The 21,040-nt window shown below is 43.7% G+C and overlaps 1 protein-coding gene across 1 annotated transcript in view; it reads right to left on the reverse strand.

The window, feature by feature from the left end:
• Window positions 1–21,040, reverse strand: part of LOC142660082 (connector enhancer of kinase suppressor of ras 2-like) — a 72,279-nt gene that overhangs the window by 41,290 nt on the left and 9,949 nt on the right. The window contains exon 7 of the mRNA XM_075836728.1: window positions 3,272–3,306. Within this exon, the coding sequence (XP_075692843.1) occupies window positions 3,272–3,306 (35 nt within the window). The remainder of the gene's footprint in view (window positions 1–3,271; window positions 3,307–21,040) is intronic.

Here is a 21,040-nt window from a genome sequence, read left to right on the forward strand (position 1 = left end):
GCTCCAAACAGGATCTTCCCTGTCACATACCCTCAAAATTCTAGCGTAGCCTCCGGGCGGACCCCCCTAATCCGACCCTCTGACCGCTAGGACATTGCGCTCATCGCTGCTGGAATGTCAGTGTCTCACGAAATATAAAATCTGCTCCATCTGATAAATAACGAATGAGACGAAGTTTACACAAAAGAGAAAAACCTCTTACAGATGGGATCCATAATTGAGGCGGAGCTCCGTGTGAATATTGTATTATAAGCCCCGCCCCTGACTACGGAGCCTCATTGGGATATCTGGGACGACGTGGCGTCTCCATCTATGATCTCTGCGGGGACCGTGAGACAATAATCAGGGAATAAGTGTGATCATAGAAGTAATGAAGACCAGAGTCGCCCCTTCCGTTATCTGTGTACAACCCCACAGATCGTTACCACGGAATATTTCAGTTTCAGCAAATAAAGGTCATCCTTTATTTTCTGTATAAATTCCTCACAGTTTTCAACATCTCTGCTTGCTGTCATTCTATAAGAAAACCTTCATTGTTTACTTCCAGTGGATAAAACGCTGTCCAGGTCATGTGATGGACACACAGGTGCACGGCTCGTTACAGTTCAATTTTAGAGTTCTGCCCTGTAACGAGCCGTGAACCTGTATGTCCATCACATGACCAGGACAGATTACAGTTGCATCATGTGTATCAGAGCTGTGTCTTGTCACGAGCAGTGCACCTGTGTGTCCCTTTACTGAGTATTAAAGCAAGAAGCCGGGTAAAAGCCGTACCACCATGCAGTTTTCCAGAGACACGATATTAGGAAGGTTTCCAGCGACTTAAAAAAATGTCTACCAATGGCAAACCTGCAGCCAAAACCCAAAACTTAATTAAAGGGGTTATCCTGGGGATCAAAAATTGCATTGCAATAATATATTTATGTGAAACGAAGTCAATTACTAATGTACTTTCATTTAATATTCTGTACTATATGGCGCCGTTCAAACCTTGTGAATTGTTCCCGGAAGTGCTGGAGCTTTTCTAATAATGATGACGCTCCGACACGGCCCCACGTGACTGAGCTCTTGCTTCTTGTGCTTCTTGTGCTGTTGTGTAACCACAAGGGGCTGTCACATCGCCTATTGCTGGAGTCCCGAGCAGAACATCAGCTGATGCGCTTCCCGGGGACTCCAGCCCTGCTCCCGACATCCATATATGGTCAGTGACTTCAGGGGTTTCCTATCGCAGGACTCCCCGGGCAGAGCGCTCGCTGATGTTCTGCTCGGGACTCAAGCATTAGACAATGTGACAGCCCCTTGCGGTCATATTCACGAACAGTACATGAAGCAGGAGCTCAGTCACGTGGGGCGGTGCCGCAGCGTCATCATTATTAGAAAAGCTCCAGCACTTCCCGGAAGAATTCATGATGTTTGAACTGCACCATTCATTACAGAATTTTAATTAAAGTCTATTAGTAAGTGACTTAGTTTCACATAAATATATTATTGCAATGCAATTTTTGGTCCCCTGATAACCCCGCAGGCAGCGACTCCCTAATATCAGTGAGACGCCCCCCATTATGATGCCGGGTTTGTTGTTTGTACCCCCCACTTCGCCCTTTCCATGACCTTTGGACGTCTTCCCCACGTCTTGTTTGATTGAGTGCGCTGAGCTTCAGTATCAGGCATGGGGGCCCCTCCATTCTGCTGTTCGTGGGGGTCCCGGGGTCAGACCCCGACTGTTTAGACATTGATGGCCTAATTTAAAGTTCTGGGAAACCCCTTTATCTGTACGGCTGACAGGATCATTCAGCATAACCGCCCAGCGCTTCCATGTATCCGCCTGCAGTCCGTGGTCTGATAATGGAGAGCGCCCAACGTCTCCTGGCCGCCATGTTGTGCGGTCGTTCAGGTTCTAATATTAGGGGATTATTAGTTAATTCTCTATCATGTGACGAGATTCCTTGGTACCTGACTCCCCACCAGAGGCGACCGCCATCAGCGCCCACCCATCCGGATATTCGTTATTTTATGGTAATTAATAATGATCAGTTATTTGGGATTTGCGCCTTAGTTCCCAATATAAGCTCCGGGTCTGTTTCCGCTGATGAGACGGATAATACGCAGCGTGTTCTACCACTGACTGCACCCCGAGCCGTGAACGGAGCCTGAGAAGTCCGCAGCGTCACGTGGAGGATCTGTAATAAGGGGCCGCTCCAGTCTGAACGACGCTCAATCACCGTATACTGGAACGTTCTGCAACTTTATAATAGACTAGGTTTCAATTTCTCATCATGTTCAAGATCTCTGCTTGTTTGCAGTGAATGTAATATACTTGTTTACATCCAGAAGCTGAACACACATCCTGACCTAGTCCTGTTCACACAGCTGAAGATTTGTTACAATTGTATTCAGTCTAGACAATCCTCTGTGAGCCAAACACAACCTAAACACAAATCTCTGATAGTTTGTTACAATGTATCAGTGCAGGTAAAATGTATCAGTTTGGAGTCCACAGAAGATTGCAGAGACTGGACAATTGTCACAACAAAACATGAATCCTGTTGCAATCCCCTCCCGGCGCCATGTTGGAGATGCGTTGGGCCTCCCCCATTATGACTGTAATAATTGAGTCCTCGTCACTGCAGAATAACCGCAGCCGAGAGGACACCATGACAGAGGTGGAGCCTGGATGACCTGGGCCCCCGACCTCACCACCTATAGGACTATATGTACTGGAGATGGGTTATATAGAATCTATATACATTATATCACAGTCATTAGTATAGTGAGCGCTCCGCCCTGCAGATTACAGTACTGTACATATAGTCATTGCTTCATTGTGGGAATGGGGGCTATGGACCCCCGAAGTGCTGGGACCCGGTTGTGATTGGTTCCTGCCACCCCTATAGTCACACCACAGAAAATGACATTTCAATACAAGATTCAAAACATCCGACCATTTCCATTACAGGAATAACTTTCCTCCTCGCACATTCCGTCCCATCACATCCGAAAATTTATAGGAAATACAAAACATAGAAAAAAGGAAATTCACCCCGAAAATCTAAATATCAAACAATAATTTCTCCTTTCAGTAGTAAAAGTCTCGCAGCGTTTTATTACATCAGATATTTCTACATTATTTATTTTACGGATGATCTTTGTATTAGGTCTAAGGTTCGTTATTGTGCGGTTACCCCTCCCCCAGAATTACAGGATTCTTGACCATAATACAATGAGGTGACATCATGTGAGCGGCTGATACAGTATAATAAAGATGAATTACCTCTCAGAGTCTCCCCCGATTGTGTCGCTCGCTCTCTGTGAGGGAGAAAATGAAAAACATTAAGAAACATGTGATGGGAGGGGAAGAAAGAATCACAGATACAATGTGACGAAGAAAACAGTCAGGAAGTGAAAAGTCAGAACGAAGAACGTCCAACCACAGAGGGAGCGCAGTACATATAGTATATACAGCATAGGAAACGTGATATATAATAATGTAGTCACTATGATCCCCATCATACAAATACATAGAAGTCACTAAATACTTTACATTATAATTCTACCACTTCAGAGCTGAAATTCCCTGCTTGTTCAGTATCTACACCAAGAATGTTCTGGCAATTTGAATTCTGGAAAGTGTCGTCTTTATGCCAAACTCTGTACAGTCATCTGATGTAGGAAAAATAAACTCCCCCTGCCTCATAAGACCTCAATTTAACTGTTAGAGGGGTGTCTATCAACAAGCTTGCTGACAGTTTCCAATAACAGCCAGCTGCATTGCATGCAGCTCTGGAGTATAATACAGGCTGTAACGCAGGATCAGTACAGGATAAGTAATGTAATGTATGTACACAGTGACTCCACCAGCAGAATAGTGAGTGCAGCTCTGGAGTATAATACAGGATGTATCTCAGGATCAGTACAGGATAAGTAATGTAATGTATGTACACAGTGACTCCACCAGCAGAATAGTGACTGCAGCTCTGGAGTATAATATAGGATGTAACTCAGGATCAGTACAGGATAAATAATGTAATGTATGTACACAGTAACTCCACCAGCAGAATAGTGAGTGCAGCTCTGGAGTATAATACAGGATGTATCTCAGGATCAGTACAGGATAAGTAATGCATGTACACAGTAACTCCACCAGCAGAATAGTGAGTGCAGCTCTGGAGTATAATACAGGATATAACTCAGGATCAGTACAGGATAAGTAATGTAATGTATGTACACAGTGACACCACCAGCAGAAAAGTGAGTACAGCTCTGGAGTATAATACAGGATATAACTCAGGATCAGTACAGGATAAGTAATGTATGTACACAGTGACTCCACCAGCAGAATAGTGAGTGCAGCTCTGGAGTATAATACAGGATGTAACTCAGGATCAGTACAGGATAAGTAATGGATGTACACAGTGACTCCACCAGCAGAATAGTGAGTGCAGCTCTGGAGTATAATACAGGATGTAACTCAGGATCAGTACAGGATAAGTAATGTAATGTATGTACACAGTGACTCCACCAGCAGAATAGTGAGTGCAGCTCTGGAGTATAATACAGGATGTAACTCAGGATCAGTACAGGATAAGTAATGTAATGTATGTACACAGTGACTCCACCAGCAGAAAAGTCAGTACAGCTCTGGAGTATAATACAGGATATAACTCAGGATCAGTACAGGATAAGTAATGTATTGTATGTACACAGTCACTCCACCAGCAGAATAGTGAGTGCAGCTCTGGAGTATAATACAGGATATAACTCAGGATCAGTACAGGATAAGTAATGTAATGTATGTACACAGTGACACCACCAGCAGAAAAGTGAGTACAGCTCTGGAGTATAATACAGGATATAACTCAAGATCAGTACAGGATACGTAATGTATGTACACAGTCACTCCACCAGCAGAAAAGTGAGTACAGCTCTGGAGTATAATACAGGATATAACTCAGGATCAGTACAGGATAAGTAATGTTATGTATGTACACAGTGACTCCACCAGCAGAATAGTGAGTGCAGCTCTGGAGTATAATACAGGATATAACTCAGGATGAGTACAGGACAAGTAATGTTTGTACACAGTGAATCCATCAGCAGAATAGGGAGTGTAGCTCTGGAATATAATACAGGATGTAACTCAGGATCAGTACAGGATAAGTAATGTAATGTATGTACACACTGACTCCAGCAGCAGAATAGTGAGTACAGCTCTGGAGTATAATACAGGATATAACTCAGGATCAGTACAGGATAAGTAATGTAATGTATGTACACAGTGACCCCACCACCAGAATAGTGAGTGCAGCTCTGGAGTATAATACAGGATATAACTCAGGATCAGTACAGGATAAGTAATGTAATGTATGTACACAGTGACTCCACCACCAGAATAGTGAGTGCAGCTCTGGAGTATAATACAGGATGTAACTCAGGATCAGTACAGGATAAGTAATGTATGTACACAGTGACTCCACCAGCAGAATAGGGAGTGCAGCTCTGGAGTATAATACAGGATATAACTCAGGATCAGTACAGGATGAGTAATGTAATGTATGTACACAGTGACCCCACCAGCAGAATGGTGAGTGCAGGTCTGGAATATAATACAGGATGTAACTCAGGATCAGTGCGGGATCAGTAATGTAATGTATGTACACAGTGACTCCACCAGCAGAATAGTGAGTGCAGCTCTGGAGTATAATACAGGATGTAACTCAGGATCAGTACAGGATAAGTAATGTATGTACACAGTGACTCCACCAGCAGAATAGTGAGTGCAGGTCTGGAATATAATACAGGATGTAACTCAGGATCAGTACAGGATAAGTAATGTAATGTATGTACACAGTGACTCCACCAGCAGAATAGTGAGTGCAGCTCTGGAGTATAATACAGGATATAACTCAGGATCAGTGCGGGATCTACCTGCTGTCTGTGCTGCACACGGCGGATACTCTGGATATTAGCTGCTGCACATAATAATGTGTATATTCCCCCATTGTACCGATATAGTGCTCACATATAACATACTGTCCCCATATGGTGTCCACACATAATATATTGTCCCTACATATTGTCCAAGCATAATTTACAGGTATTATATGGTTTGATCGTTACACAGTATGTGATGTCTCCTCTTTCTTCCTCAGCCTGTAATTCCCACCAGTCCGACCAGCGGCAACACAACCCCGACGGGCACCATGGGTCTTTCATCGAAGGTGGACGGCTCGGCCTTTCATGACGTCTTCATTCTTTCTCCTGTGTCCGGACTTTATGGCCCCAGGTAAAGATCTGGATAGATTTCCTATATGTGACGCCCGCGCCGTGTTCAAGTGATGATGTGAAGGATTATTTACTGTCTGCTGTGAAGCATTTTCCTTGGTTGCACAAACTGCTGCCCCCTTCTAATAATCTCAGCTCCTCATCATTTTCCCCATTGAATGCAATGCAAACTGACCCCAAATTGTACAGATTGTCCAGTGTGTCACCCCTCACAAAAGCTGGCACAGCTATGCCCAGTGACTCCAGCAGAATAGTGAGTGCAGCTCTGGAGTATAATACAGTATAAGTAATGTAATGTATGTACACAGTGACTCCACCAGCAGAATAGTGAGTGCAGCTCTGGAGTATAATACAGGATATAACTCAGGATCAGTACAGGATAACTAATGTAATGTATGTACACAGTGACTCCACCAGCAGAATAGTGAGTACAGCTCTGGAGTATAATACAGGCTGTAACTCAGGATCAGTACAGGATAAGTAATGTAATGTATGTACACAGTGACTCCACCAGCAGAATAGTGAGTGCAGCTCTGGAGTATAATGCAGGATGTAACTCAGGATCAGTACAGGATAAGTAATGTAATGTATGTACACAGTGACTCCACCAGCAGAATAGTGAGTGCAGCTCTGGAGTATAATACAGGATGTAACTCAGGATCAGTACAGGATAAGTAATGTAATGTATGTACACAGTGACTCCACCAGCAGAATAGTGAGTGCAGCTCTGGAGTATAATACAGGATATAACTCAGGATCAGTACAGGATAAGTAATGTAATGTATGTACACAGTGACTCCACCAGCAGAATAGTGAGTACAGCTCTGGAGTATAATACAGGCTGTAACTCAGGATCAGTACAGGATAAGTAATGTAATGTATGTACACAGTGACTCCACCAGCAGAATAGTGAGTGCAGCTCTGGAGTATAATGCAGGATGTAACTCAGGATCAGTACAGGATAAGTAATGTAATGTATGTACACAGTGACTCCACCAGCAGAATAGTGAGTGCAGCTCTGGAGTATAATGCAGGGTGTAACTTAGGATCAGCACAATAAGGGTCAACAATACATAGTACAAAACAGGAGTTACGATAACTTCAGGCCCTTAGTTTAAATAGAAATAGGGCCCTAAACCTGCCTTTTACTGACACGTCCACACTGGCCTTTTTTGTCCATCCTACATTACAGGCCTGTAGGAAAGAATCTGGCGGCATAACTCTCAATTGACATTCTTATTGCTTATACTGAGGGGCTTATGGAAAAGGTTTATACCGCACATGGGGAAGGGCGATGGGACCAGTACAGACCCCACAGCAGTTACCTCATTACCTGGGTGCTATTTAGAGGGATTGTACATGTCTCTATAGGACTTCTGTGTCCACATAGATTATACATAAATTATACATAGATTATAAATAGATTATACATAGATTATACATAGATTATACATAGATTATACATATGAGGTGTAGTGAAGATACTCTCAAATGGATTTTCCACTTTTTAAAAACCTGTCATCAGGTCGGACCTCCTGCGATAACTGTTCATGCAGAGACTCATTGCTGGGAGCCCTCAAGATGACGAGTTATTGCCGGGGAAACAACTCATTTCTGAAGAACCGTCCACGGCGCCCCCATCAACACGAGCCCCACATGAAAACAGTTACAGAGGGGGCCTAAATAATTAGGAGATTTACATAGTGGACAATCACTTTAGGAAAAATGTTTGTGTACTAATATTATTTTGCAGTTACTCCGTGTCTCATGACCCTAAATGTCACAGTTGCAGCATCCTGGGAACTTTATGTTCAATAAATATAGAAAGAGGAACAAGTCATGGACAGAAGTCACAGCCACGGTAATGGTTAGTGAGCAGCGTGACTGCGGACTACAGAGCTAAGAATAACACCCCAAGAACCAGACCAACGTCTTACACTGAGATTTGTGTCAAGATCAACCGAATATATCTGTGACCATCTGTATTATTATTACTACGGTTATAGTGAATATTCACATTTAGAATGATCCTAAATGAACAGCTGAGTCACTGTGTACATACATGACATTACTTATCCTGTACTGATCCTGAGTTACATCCTGTATTATACTCCAGAGCTGCACTCACTATTCTGCTGGTGGTCACTGTGTACATACATTACATTACTTATCCTGTACTGATCCTGAGTTACATCCTGTATTATACTCCAGAGCTGCACTCACTATTCTGCTGGTGGAGTCACTGTGTACATACATTACTTATCCTGTACTGATCCTGAGTTATATCCTGTATTATACTCCAGAGCTGCACTCACTATTCTGCTGGTGGAGTCACTGTGTACATACATTACATTACTTATCCTGTGCTGATCCTGAGTTACATCCTGTATTATATTCCAGAGCTGCATTCACTATTCTGCTGGTGGAGTCACTGTGTACATACATTACATTACTTATCCTGTACTGATCCTGAGTTACATCCTGTATTATACTCCAGAGCTGCACTCACTATTCTGGACGTGGAGTCACTGTATACATACATTACATTACTTATCCTGTACTGATCCTGAGTTATATCCTGTATTATACTCCAGAGCTGCACTCACTATTCTGCTGGTGGAGTCACTGTGGAGTACATACATTACATTACTTATCCTGTACTGATCCTGAGTTACATCCTGTATTATACTCCAGAGCTGCACTCACTATTCTGCTGGTGAAGTCACTGTGTACATACATTACATTACTTATCCTGTACTGATCCTCAGCTACATCCTGTATTATACTCCAGAGCTGAACTCACTATTCTGCTGGTGGAGTCACTGTGTACATATATTACATTACTTATCCTGTACTGATCCTGAGTTACATCCTGTATTATACTCCAGAGCTGCAGTCACTATTCTGCTGGTGGAGTCACTGTGTACATACATTACATATCCTGTACTGATCCTGAGTTATATCCTGTATTATACTCCAGAGCTGAACTCACTATTCTGCTGGTGGAGTCACTGTGTACATACATTACATTACTTATCCTGTACTGATCCTGAGCTATATCCTGTATTATACTCCAGAGCTGCACTCACTATTCTGCTGGTGGAGTCACTGTGTACATACATTACATTACTTATCCTGTACTGGTCCTGAGTTACATCCTGTATTATACTCCAGAGCTGAACTCACTATTCTGCTGGTGGAGTCACTGTGTACATACATTACATTACTTATCCTGTACTGATCCTGAGCTATATCCTGTATTATACTCCAGAGCTGCACTCACTATTCTGCTGGTGGAGTCACTGTGTACATACATTACATTACTTATCCTGTACTGATCCTGAGTTACATCCTGTATTATACTCCAGAGCTGTACTCACTATTCTGCTGGTGGAGTCACTGTGTACATACATTACATTACTTATCCTGTACTGATCCTGAGTTATATCCTGTATTATACTCCAGAGCTGCACTCACTATTCTGCAGGTGGAGTCACTGTGTACATACATTACATTACTTATCCTGTACTGATCCTGAGTTACATCCTGTATTATACTCCAGAGCTGCACTCACTATTCTGCTGGTGGAGTCACTGTGTACATACATTACATTACTTATCCTGTACTGATCCTGAGTTACATCCTGTATTATACTCCAGAGCTGCGCTCACTATTCTGCTGGTGGAGTCACTGTGTACATACATTACTTATTCTGTACTGATCCTGAGTTATATCCTGTATTATACTCCAGAGCTGCATTCACTATTTGAGGTCTGAACTGCTATATAAGGGGTGTGGGGGGGGGGGGCTGTGACTGGCTTTATTTTACACCAGTTTGGATAGCTCTGTTATGTGGGCACTGATAGAGTTAAAACTATTATTTGGAACTACTAATCGCAGTATGGATTTGCTTTAATTATGTAAACACTGTATGGTGGTATTATTCGGATATGATGGGGTTTACGCATAGTAATATTATTTGGGCACTGTATGGCAGTTTTACGTGAGTACTAGGTAGCAGTATTATATAGGAACTGTATGGCAGTGTTATATGGGCACTATTATATGATCACTGTATGGTAGACTTACAGTGAAGGAAATAAGTATTTGATCCCTTGCTGATTTTGTTAGTTTGCCCGCTGTCAAAGACATGAACAGTCTAGAATTTTTAAGCTAGGTTAATTTTACCAGTGAGAGATAGATTATATAAAAATAAAAAAAACTGAAAATCACATTGTCAAAATGATATATATTTATTTGCATTGTGCACAGAGAAATAAGTATGTGACCCCCGACCAACCATTAAGAGTTCAGCCTCCTCCAGACCAGTTACTGCTCCAAATCAACTTGGTGCCTGCATTATAGACAGCTCTTACATGGTCACCTGTATAAGAGACTCCTGTCCACAGACTCAATGATCAGTCTGACTCTAACCTCTACAACAGGGGCAAGACCAAAGAGCTTTCTAAGGATGTCAGGGACAAGATCATAGACCTGCACAAGGCTGGAATGGGCTACAAAACCATAAGTAAGACGCTGGGTGAGAAGGAGACACCTGTTGGTGCAATAGTAAGAAAATGGAAGACATACAAAATGACGGTCAATCGACATCGATCTGGGGCTCCATGCAAAATCTCACCTCGTGGGGTATCCTTGATCCTGAGGAAGGTGAGCGCTCAGCCGAAAACTACACGTAGGGAACTTGTTAATGATCTCAAGGCAGCTGGGACCACAGTCACCAAGAAAACCATTGGTAACACATTACGCCGTAATGGATTAAAATCCTGCAGTGCCCGCAAGGTCCCGCTGCTCAAGAAGGCACATGTACAGGCCCGTCTGAAGTTTGCAAATGAACATCTGGATGATTCTGAGAGTGATTGGGAGAAGGTGCTGTGGTCAGATGAGACTAAAATTGAGCTCTTTGGCATTAACTCAACTCGCCGTGTTTGGAGGAAGAGAAATGCTGCCTATGACCCAAAGAACACCGTCCCCACTGTCAAGCATGGAGGTGGAAACATTATGTTTTGGGGGTGTTTCTCTGCTAAGGGCACAGGACTACTTCACCGCATCAATGGGAGAATGGATGGAGCCATGTACCGTCAAATCCTGAGTGACAACCTCCTTCCCTCCACCAGGACATTAAAAATGGCTCGTGGCTGGGTCTTCCAGCACGACAATGACCCGACACATACAGCCAAGGCAACAAAAGGGTGGCTCAAAAAGAAGCACATTAAGGTCATGGAGTGGCCTAGCCAGTCTCCAGACCTTAATCCCATCGAAAACTTATGGAGGGAGCTGAAGATCCGAGTTGCCAAGCGACAGCCTCGAAATCTCAATGATTTACAGATGATCTGCAAAGAGAAGTGGGCCAAAATTCCATCTAACATGTGTGCAAACCTCATCATCAACTACAGAAAATGTCTGACTGCTGTGCTTGCCAACAAGGGTTTTGCCACCAAGTATTAAGTCTTGTTTGCCAAAGGGATCAAATACTTATTTCTCTGTGCACAATGCAAATAAATAGAGATCATTTTGACTATGTGATTTTCTGCTTTTTGTTTTTTTATATAATCTATCTCTCACTGGTAAAATTAACCTAGCTTAAAAATTCTAGACTGTTCATGTCTTTGACAGTGGGCAAACTAACAAAATCAGCAAGGGATCAAATACTTATTTCCTTCACTGTATATTGCAATGTATTGGAGTATTAGATGGGCACTGTATGGCAGTATTATAGAAGTACTGTATAGCAGCATTATATGGGTAATGTATGGAACTACAGATGCTGCCATAAAAGTCGCTACTATTATTATGCACCATCTGTCAATCATCCGAAATATGGCAAGTCCAGGATCAGAAGACTCTTTATCTCACCTGGGTCCATCCAATGATCTGGAAAGCAGCGCTCAGATTAGTGGACGTTTACTGTACTATGTGATGTTCTAAACATGTCAACTACATCCAGTGCAGCACGCTGCCGCCCCCGCAAGATGCCCTCACAGTGCCAGTCATGGATGTGGTGGGCGATCACACTTCCCCTTTATAACACAGACAGTGTAGTGCTCACCCCCCGCAGTCTGCCCCTGTCTGCAGCTGTTAGTTCACTATTTTTGGTCCAATCTCTTTAGAATTGTCCTTGATCTTGTGGTAACAGATTTTTGTTCTGCATCAGAACAAGTGGAGTCCGGACTGTCAACCAAACCCAGGGGTCCCGAGTCCCCACAATCTTACTGGTCCATTTCTGAATATTCCACCTTAGGAAATTAGTAACACCGAGTTATAACCCAGAGAAACTTAAATTCTCCCATCTATCTATCTCATATCTATCTATCTATCTATCTATCTATCTATCTATCTATCTCATATCTATCTATCTATCTCATATCTATCTATCTATCTATCTATCTATCTATCTATCTATCTATCTATCTATCTATCTATCTATCTATCTATCTATCTATCTATCTATCTATCTCATATCTATCTATCTCATATCTATCTATCTATCTATCTATCTATCTATCTATCTATCTATCTATCTATCTATCTATCTATCTATCTATCTATCTATCTATCTATCTATCTATCTATCTATCTATCTATCTATCTATCTAATCTATCCTGTTCCTTCATCTAAAAGTTTAAATTGCCAGTGAACTTTGTAAAGTTATTGTAGTTTTGTAACAATGTTAATATGTTCTGTATGTTGCTCCTTAAGGGACTGTTCACACCTGTGTCAGAGGCTCCATTGCAGTTCTGGTTAAAATGCTGGAATAGCGCAGTGCCATTTCTTCTGGTAAAACGCCGGACTCCCTTAGGCTGTGTTCACACTGAGTTTTTTGCAGGAGGAAAATTCCTCCTGCAAAAACTGCTCCAGTAGGTTTTTGCACAGTGGTTTGACAAAAACTCATCAAAACACTCGTCGAGGTTTTTTTTTCCCTCTTTCTGACTGATTGAAATGGAGATGTTACATTGTTACTGGTGATGTTACTGGTGATGTTACTGGTGATGTTACTGGAGATGTTACTGGAGATGTTACTGGAGATGTTACTGGAGATGTTACATTGTTACTGGAGATATTACTGGAGATGTTACTGGTGATGTTACTGGAGATGTTACTGGTGATGTTACTGGTGATGTTACTGGAGATGTTACTGGAGATATTACTGGTGATATGACTGGAGATATTACTGGTGATGTTACTGGAGATGTTACTGGAGAGGTTACTGGAGAGGTTACTGGAGATGTTACTGGAGATGTTACATTGTTACTGGAGATGTTACTGGAGATGTTACTGGAGATGTTACATTGTTACTGGAGATGTTACTGGAGATGTTACTGGAGATGTTACTGGAGATATTACTGGAGATATTACTGGAGATATTACTGGAGATGTTACATTGTTACTGGAGATATTACTGGAGATGTTACTGGTGATGTTACTGGAGATGTTACTGGTGATGTTACTGGAGATGTTACATTGTTACTGGAGATGTTACTGGAGATGTTACTGGTGATGTTACTGGAGATGTTACTGGTGATGTTACTGGTGATGTTACTGGAGATGTTACATTGTTACTGGAGATGTTACTGGAGATGTTACTGGAGATGTTACTGGTGATGTTACTGGAGATGTTACTGGTGATGTTACTGGTGATGTTACTGGAGATGTTACTGGAGATGTTACTGGAGATGTTACTGGAGATGTTACTGGAGATGTTACTGGAGATGTTACATTGTTACTGGAGATATTACTGGAGATGTTACTGGAGATGTTACTGGTGATGTTACTGGAGATGTTACTGGAGATGTTACATTGTTACTGGAGATGTTACTGGTGATGTTACTGGAGATGTTACTGGAGATATTACTGGAGATGTTACTGGAGATATTACTGGAGATGTTACATTGTTACTGGTGATGTTACTGGTGATGTTACTGGAGATGTTACTGGAGATGTTACTGGAGATATTACTGGAGATGTTACTGGAGATGTTACTGGAGATATTACTGGAGATGTTACTGGAGATATTACTGGAGATGTTACATTGTTACTGGAGATGTTACTGGAGATGTTACATTGTTACTGGAGATGTTACTGGAGATGTTACTGGAGATGTTACTGGTGATGTTACTGGAGATGTTACTGGTGATGTTACTGGTGATGTTACTGGAGATGTTACTGGAGATGTTACTGGTGATGTTACTGGTGATGTTACTGGAGATGTTACTGGAGATATTACTGGAGATGTTACATTGTTACTGGAGATATTACTGGAGATGTTACTGGAGATGTTACTGGTGATGTTACTGTAGATGTTACTGTAGATGTTACTGGAGATGTTACTGGTGATGTTACTGTAGATGTTACTGTAGATGTTACTGTAGATGTTACATTGTTACTGGTGATGTTACTGGAGATATTACTGGAGATGTTACTGGAGATGTTACTGGAGATGTTACATTGTTACTGGAGATGTTACTGGAGATGTTACATTGTTACTGGAGATATTACTGGAGATATTACTGGAGATATGACTGGAGATGTTACATTGTTACTGGAGATGTTACTGGAGATATTACTGGAGATGTTACTGGAGATGTTACTGGAGATGTTACTGGAGATGTTACATTGTTACTGGAGATGTTACTGGAGATGTTACATTGTTACTGGAGATATTACTGGAGATATTACTGGAGATATGACTGGAGATGTTACTGGAGATATTACTGGAGATGTTACTGGAGATGTTACTGGAGATGTTACTGGAGATGTTACATTGTTACTGGAGATGTTACTGGAGATATTACTGGAGATGTTACTGGAGATGTTACTGGAGATGTTACTGGAGATATTACTGGAGATGTTACTGGAGATGTTACTGGAGATGTTACTGGAGATGTTACTGGAGATATGACTGGAGATATGACTGGAGATGTTACTGGAGATGTTACTGGAGATGTTACTGGAGATGTTACTGGAGATATTACTTGAGATGTTACTTGAGATGTTACATTGATGTATTTCTCAGGAAAGAAATGTTGTGGAGATAAAGCGTAAACACGGAGGGCAGAGCGGCGCCACATCTATGACCAGGAGACATCTCGTCCGTGGTGACGGCTTTGACCTTGATGCTGCACGTATATTGTGGCGGACGCCTCCGGGTGGAGATCCCAGAGAAGGAATCAGAGAAGGAATCAGGATGTGAACACTGAGATCCGTCCGGCAGCTGCGGACATGAGTCCTCCTTGTTATGCCGCACAAAATTACGAAAAAACACCAGATTATTGTCAGGCCTCATGCACACGACCGCATTGTTTTTGCGATCCGTTGTGGTTCATCAGACCGCAAGAACCCGTTGTTGTGTATCCGTGTGTAATCAGGACTCACAATAAGTCACCCGTAATGGTGAATCCGCAAATCCGGACCGTAAAATAACATGTCCTGAGTTTTTGCAGTCCGGATTTGCAGCCCCCGCACCGATCCATGTGCGGCCGCAAAAGAACTATCGGCACTCGTTTTTACAAATTTAGCATCATCACATGTAAAAGGACCCTTACTCTATTACAGTATTTATCCCACACAGCACAGAGTGTTTCAGGAGAGGAGTGTGCTGATACCTTATGGGAGGTCACAGAATGATAGCTATATAGTGGAAAGAGCAAGTCCCCCGCAGCACAGAGTATTTATGGAGAGCAGTGTGCGGAGGAGGAGGAGGACCTCCCAGCATCACAGAGTATTTCAGGAGAAGAGTGTGCTGATGTAGTGGAAGGATGTAGACTGTGAGTAACATAGTGGAAGGAGCAGGACCCCCAGCAGCACAGAGTATGTCAGGAGAGGAGTGTGCTGAGACTGAGAGTGGCATAGGGGAATGAGAAGGATATCCCAGCAGCACAGAGTATTTTAAAGCTTAATCATGGTGTAGTGAAAAGTGGAAATATTCTTGAAAACCCATCCTGGCCTAGTCCTGCTCACACAGCTGAGGGTTTCTTACAACATATCAATGTAGACAATCCGCTGTGATAAACAGCAGACATTTCTCTTCTAGTCTGAAAACTCACACACTGATACATTGTAACAAACCATCTGCTGTGTTAACAGGACAAGGTCAAGATGGTTTTCCAGCCTAGGAATGGAAAGAATAATGTTTCCATTCATTGACAGCAAGAGATCCTGAAAACGATGAAGAATTAACACAAATTCTATTAGAAAGCTGCAGGACTTGATTCATCTTTTACTGAAAACGAAAAAACACCTGAATCTTTAGTGCAGATACAGCGAGGCCTTCAGTACACAGAACGACGCTGTATCCGCTGCGTGTAATAGGACTGATAACAGAGAGCAATAGATCTGACTAGACTCCAGTGCTCCCCATGGTCTGTGAATCCTTCATCTTCTCCTTTACCTTCTATGAACCTTGAAGATCCAGTTATTATTTTCCCATTATAAAAGTTTCACTGACATAAAATCAAGTCATCGTCTCTAAAACAGGGCGCCATTCACAGCGGCCGTCATCCCCGCAGGCCGCATCACATTCCGCACTCATGACGACGGTTTCCGAAGAGCAGAATTCCGCTGTTTCCTGGTATTTTGTGTCCTGGACGCAGCTCCCGTGATTACAGTTTCATTAATGGCGGTTTTACTGCCGCATAAAAGCTGTCAGGACGGATCTATCTCACAGGACGCGGCGCGGCGGGCGGCCGCCGCTGAGCAGATGACGAGTGACATTCATTGTGACAGATTGGACTTTTCGTGTGTCTGTGATCAGCTGGACGGCACGGAGGGAAAACCGCGCAGGGAGCAGAAAGCCGAGAGCTCAGGAGTCCGCAGACACAGGAGATGTCATGATACAGGAGGGAAATAAAAAGGGCCACAACCACGGGGCCCCAGGCAGGATGATTATCAAGAGCCCACAATCATAAAGAGACAGACCTTCATGTAAGATGTAACGCTCTGCAACTCCCTAATAGACTTTGTGTTTCAATTCCTCACCATTTTCAAGATGTCTGCTTGCTTTCAGAGAATGGGAACCTTACGGTTTTATATGCAGAGGCTGAAACCAGGGGCTGCTACAGCAGTGATACACTGCAACGTGCCCTGCAGCTGTGTGAGCACATGTTTCCAGGACATATTTTCACTGACAGCAAGCAGAGATCTGGAAGTTGTCAATTAAAAACACAAAGATCTCTACTTGTTGTCAGTGTAAATAATGTAAGACATTGTTTACTATCAGAGGCTGAAAACCCATCCTGACCTACTCACACAGCTGAAGGCTTGTCACAATGTATCAGTGTAGGTAACAGCTATAAGCCTGGACTCCAAAACATAGGGACATGTATGCTGCTGCTGTGGATTTTCTACACTGATACATTGTAACAAACCCTCAGCTGTGTTAGCAGGACTAGATCTATATAGGTTGTCAACCTACGTATGTAAACTGGAATGTTCTATTCACTGACATCAAGCAGGGTTCTTGACATGGTGAGAAAAAGAAGTCTATTTAGGGCATGACCACACGTGGCGGATTTCCTCCGCAACTGTCCGCATCAATGCCGCACAGAATCTGCGTTGCAGATTCTGCTGCGGATCTGCACAAAATGTGCAGTAAATTGATGCGGACTAGCTGCTGCGGACTGCGGTAAAAGTACTTCCCTTCTCCCTATCAGTGCAGGATAGAGAGAAGGGACAGCACTTTCCCTAGTGAAAGTAAACGAATTTCATACTTACCGGCCGTTGTCTTGGTGACGCGTCCCTCTTTCGGCATCCAGCCCGACCTCCCTGGATGACGCTCCAGTCCATGTGACCGCTGCAGCCTGTGCTTGGCCTGTGATTGGCTGCAGCCGTCACTTACACTGAAACGTCATCCTGGGAAGCCGGACTGGAGACAGAAGCAGGGAGTTCTCGGTAAGTAAGAACTTATATTTTTTTACAGGTTGCTGTATATTGGGATCGGTAGTCACTGTCCCGGGTGCAGAAACAGTTACTGCCGATCGCTTAACTCTTTCAGCACCCTGGACAGTGACTATTTACTGACGTCTCCTAGCAACGCTCCCGTCATTACGGGAGCCCCATTGACTTCCTCAGTCTGGCTGTAGACCTAGAAATACATAGGTCCAGCCAGAATGAAGAAATGTCAAGTTAAAAAAGCAAGACGGATCCGCAGCACACATAACATGTGCATGACAGCTGCGGACTTCATTGCGGAAATTAGAATCTCCATTGAAGTCAATGGAGAAATTCCGCCATGAGTCCGCCACTGCTCCGCAACAGACAGAGCATGCTGCGGACACCAAATTCCGCTCCGCAGCCTATGCTCCGCAGCGGAATGTTACGCATCGTCTAAACGAACACTGCTAAATAGAAGTGGAAGTCAATGCAGAAACGGCTCCGCTGCGGATTAACGCTGCGGAGTGTCCGCAGCGGAATTTAAGTGAAATTCCGCCACGTGTGAACCCAGCCTAACTCTTCCAATATAGATGACCGGGCCCTGTGATTGTGAATATTATAAATCATTGGCACGGTGGTCTTCGGTTGGGGCTCCCTCTTCCAGAAGCCGATCCTGGGGGGTTCTCAGAGCTGTGAGCCCCAGAATCAGCTGTTTGTAGTCGGGGGTTCGGTCTAGTTTTCGTGCACCGGGCGTCTGTGGCAGGAGTCGTGCTGGATGCAGCTCTGGGGTTTTATTAATTAAAGGGGGGGGGGGGTGACAATAATAACCCCCACATTATAACGATCTCATTGTATACTAGACGTCTCCCTGGACATGGCACATGGCGGCTCTGGTATAGTTGGCACCAGATCCTGATCACAACCATCGCCCGTCTTGTACCATCACATCCTGGGAGAAGATTTCGCCACTTCAGTTCTGTCGCCTCGGGGGCTGTGAAGTTCTCATATTTCTCTCTGTTATCTGCATGTGAAACTTCGCTTCAGTTTTATGTGGGTGCTGCTGGGTGGGGGCGCTGCTGGGTGGGGGACAGGAAGACGTTATAATGTGCCAGGAACTTACATTCTGCATTTAAAGGGGCAGCAGCCCGCGGTTCAGTTATCAGTTGGGGGTTTGTAACCTTCATTTCATAAAGATAAATTATTTTATCATGAAAAGTTCCACAGCTTTCTAATAGACTTTGTATTTTAATTCCTCACCATTTTTAGGATCTCTGCTTGCGGTCAGTGAGTCTGAACTGAAAATGTCCTTACTTATTCCTGCCAGTCTCGCGCCTGTCCTGGTCTGCTATTATGTAGTCGGTCGGTTCGTGAACTTTTAATATGATTTCTACCTCTGAAACTTTCTTGTCGACAAACTTCCCGCCCTCCTTGTAGTGACTGTTCCTTTGTCTCTACAGTGATTGGTGTAATGAATGTGCGCCCTCCCAGGCAGTGAATGGGAGAAACGTTGGAAGTACTTGCGCCATCACAACCGTCATCGGCGCCACCACCGGTAAACTCCAGCATTTTACAAGAGAGGAATAGAGCAGCATCTAAAAATGTCATTGTGAAATGTGAAATGTGCAGGTTTTCCGTCTATGAGTGTTCTCATTCACTGACAGCAAGCAGAGATTCTGAAAAAGGTGATGTATTGAAACTAAAAGTAATTTACCTGTAAGATGGATCAGCTGAGCTGTTAGTGGAGTGGAAAGTGGGGGTGGTAGTCATCTTGACTGGCGGCTCTCACTGGGTCCATTATCTGCAGGGGATGATGGGCTTCCTGCCTGATTGGCCGGTTGCTCGGAGCCCCTTCTCAGAACTTAATAAGCCATTATCCCCCCTCAGGTCCCCTCTTACCTGACTGACTCTCACTTCTATTTCTTGATGGGATTTTCTGCCACCTCTAGATGGGGGACATAAGCTGCACCCTAAATTAACCCCTCATGGCTGGGAGAAGCGGCGCATGCAATGGTGAGACCCTGCACCCACCTGCCTCCGAGCACTGAGACCCCCACCGATTGATAAAACGAAGCGCTCAGATGAGGGCTGTGCCGCTTGACTTCTGATTGTCTCTCCTCACAACACCGAGCGAGCGGTGTGCGGACTCATAGACTTTCTATTGAGTCCGTACACCGCTCCGAGGAAAGACGATCAGAAACACAGCGCTTCTGCCGCTTCGTTTTAGCGATTGGTGGGGGTCTCAGCGCTCGGTCCCCCAACGATCAAAACTTCTGACATGACACTAAGTTTTTAAAAGTTTAGTTACCCTTTAAGATGCTCAGATGTAAATAACCGCTGCCCCCTCCCTGTTTCTACCCTCAATCGCCGTCTGTCAGTGGAGAAATCAATCACGGGGGCGTATTGTACGTCGCTCGCTGCGGCGGTTACTGGCGCCGTCTAAGAGGGTTTATGAAGCTTCATCATTGTATAGTGAAAAGTTCTGAAACGTTCTAATAGACAGTGCAGGAAAACATTAAGGATGGGTTCGCACGACCATGTTACGTCCGTAATGGACGGAACGTATTTCGGCCGCAAGTACCGGACCGAACACACTGCAGGGAGCCGAGCCCCTATCATCATAGTTATGTACGACGCTAGGAGTCCCTGCCTCTGCGAGGAACTACTGTCCAGTACTGTAATCATGTTTTCAGTACGGGACAGTTGTCCGGCAGGGACTCCTAGCGTCGTACATCACTATGATGCTAGGAGCCGGGCTCCCTGCACGGTGTTCGGTCCGGGACTTGCGGCCGAAATACGTTCCGTCCATTACGGACGTAACATGGTCGTGTGAACCCGGCCTAAGACTGGCGTCATAAACTAATTCATGTTGGC

Source organism: Rhinoderma darwinii, chromosome 8, assembly GCF_050947455.1.
Source record: "Rhinoderma darwinii isolate aRhiDar2 chromosome 8, aRhiDar2.hap1, whole genome shotgun sequence".
In the NCBI taxonomy this organism is placed as follows: domain Eukaryota; kingdom Metazoa; phylum Chordata; class Amphibia; order Anura; family Rhinodermatidae; genus Rhinoderma; species Rhinoderma darwinii.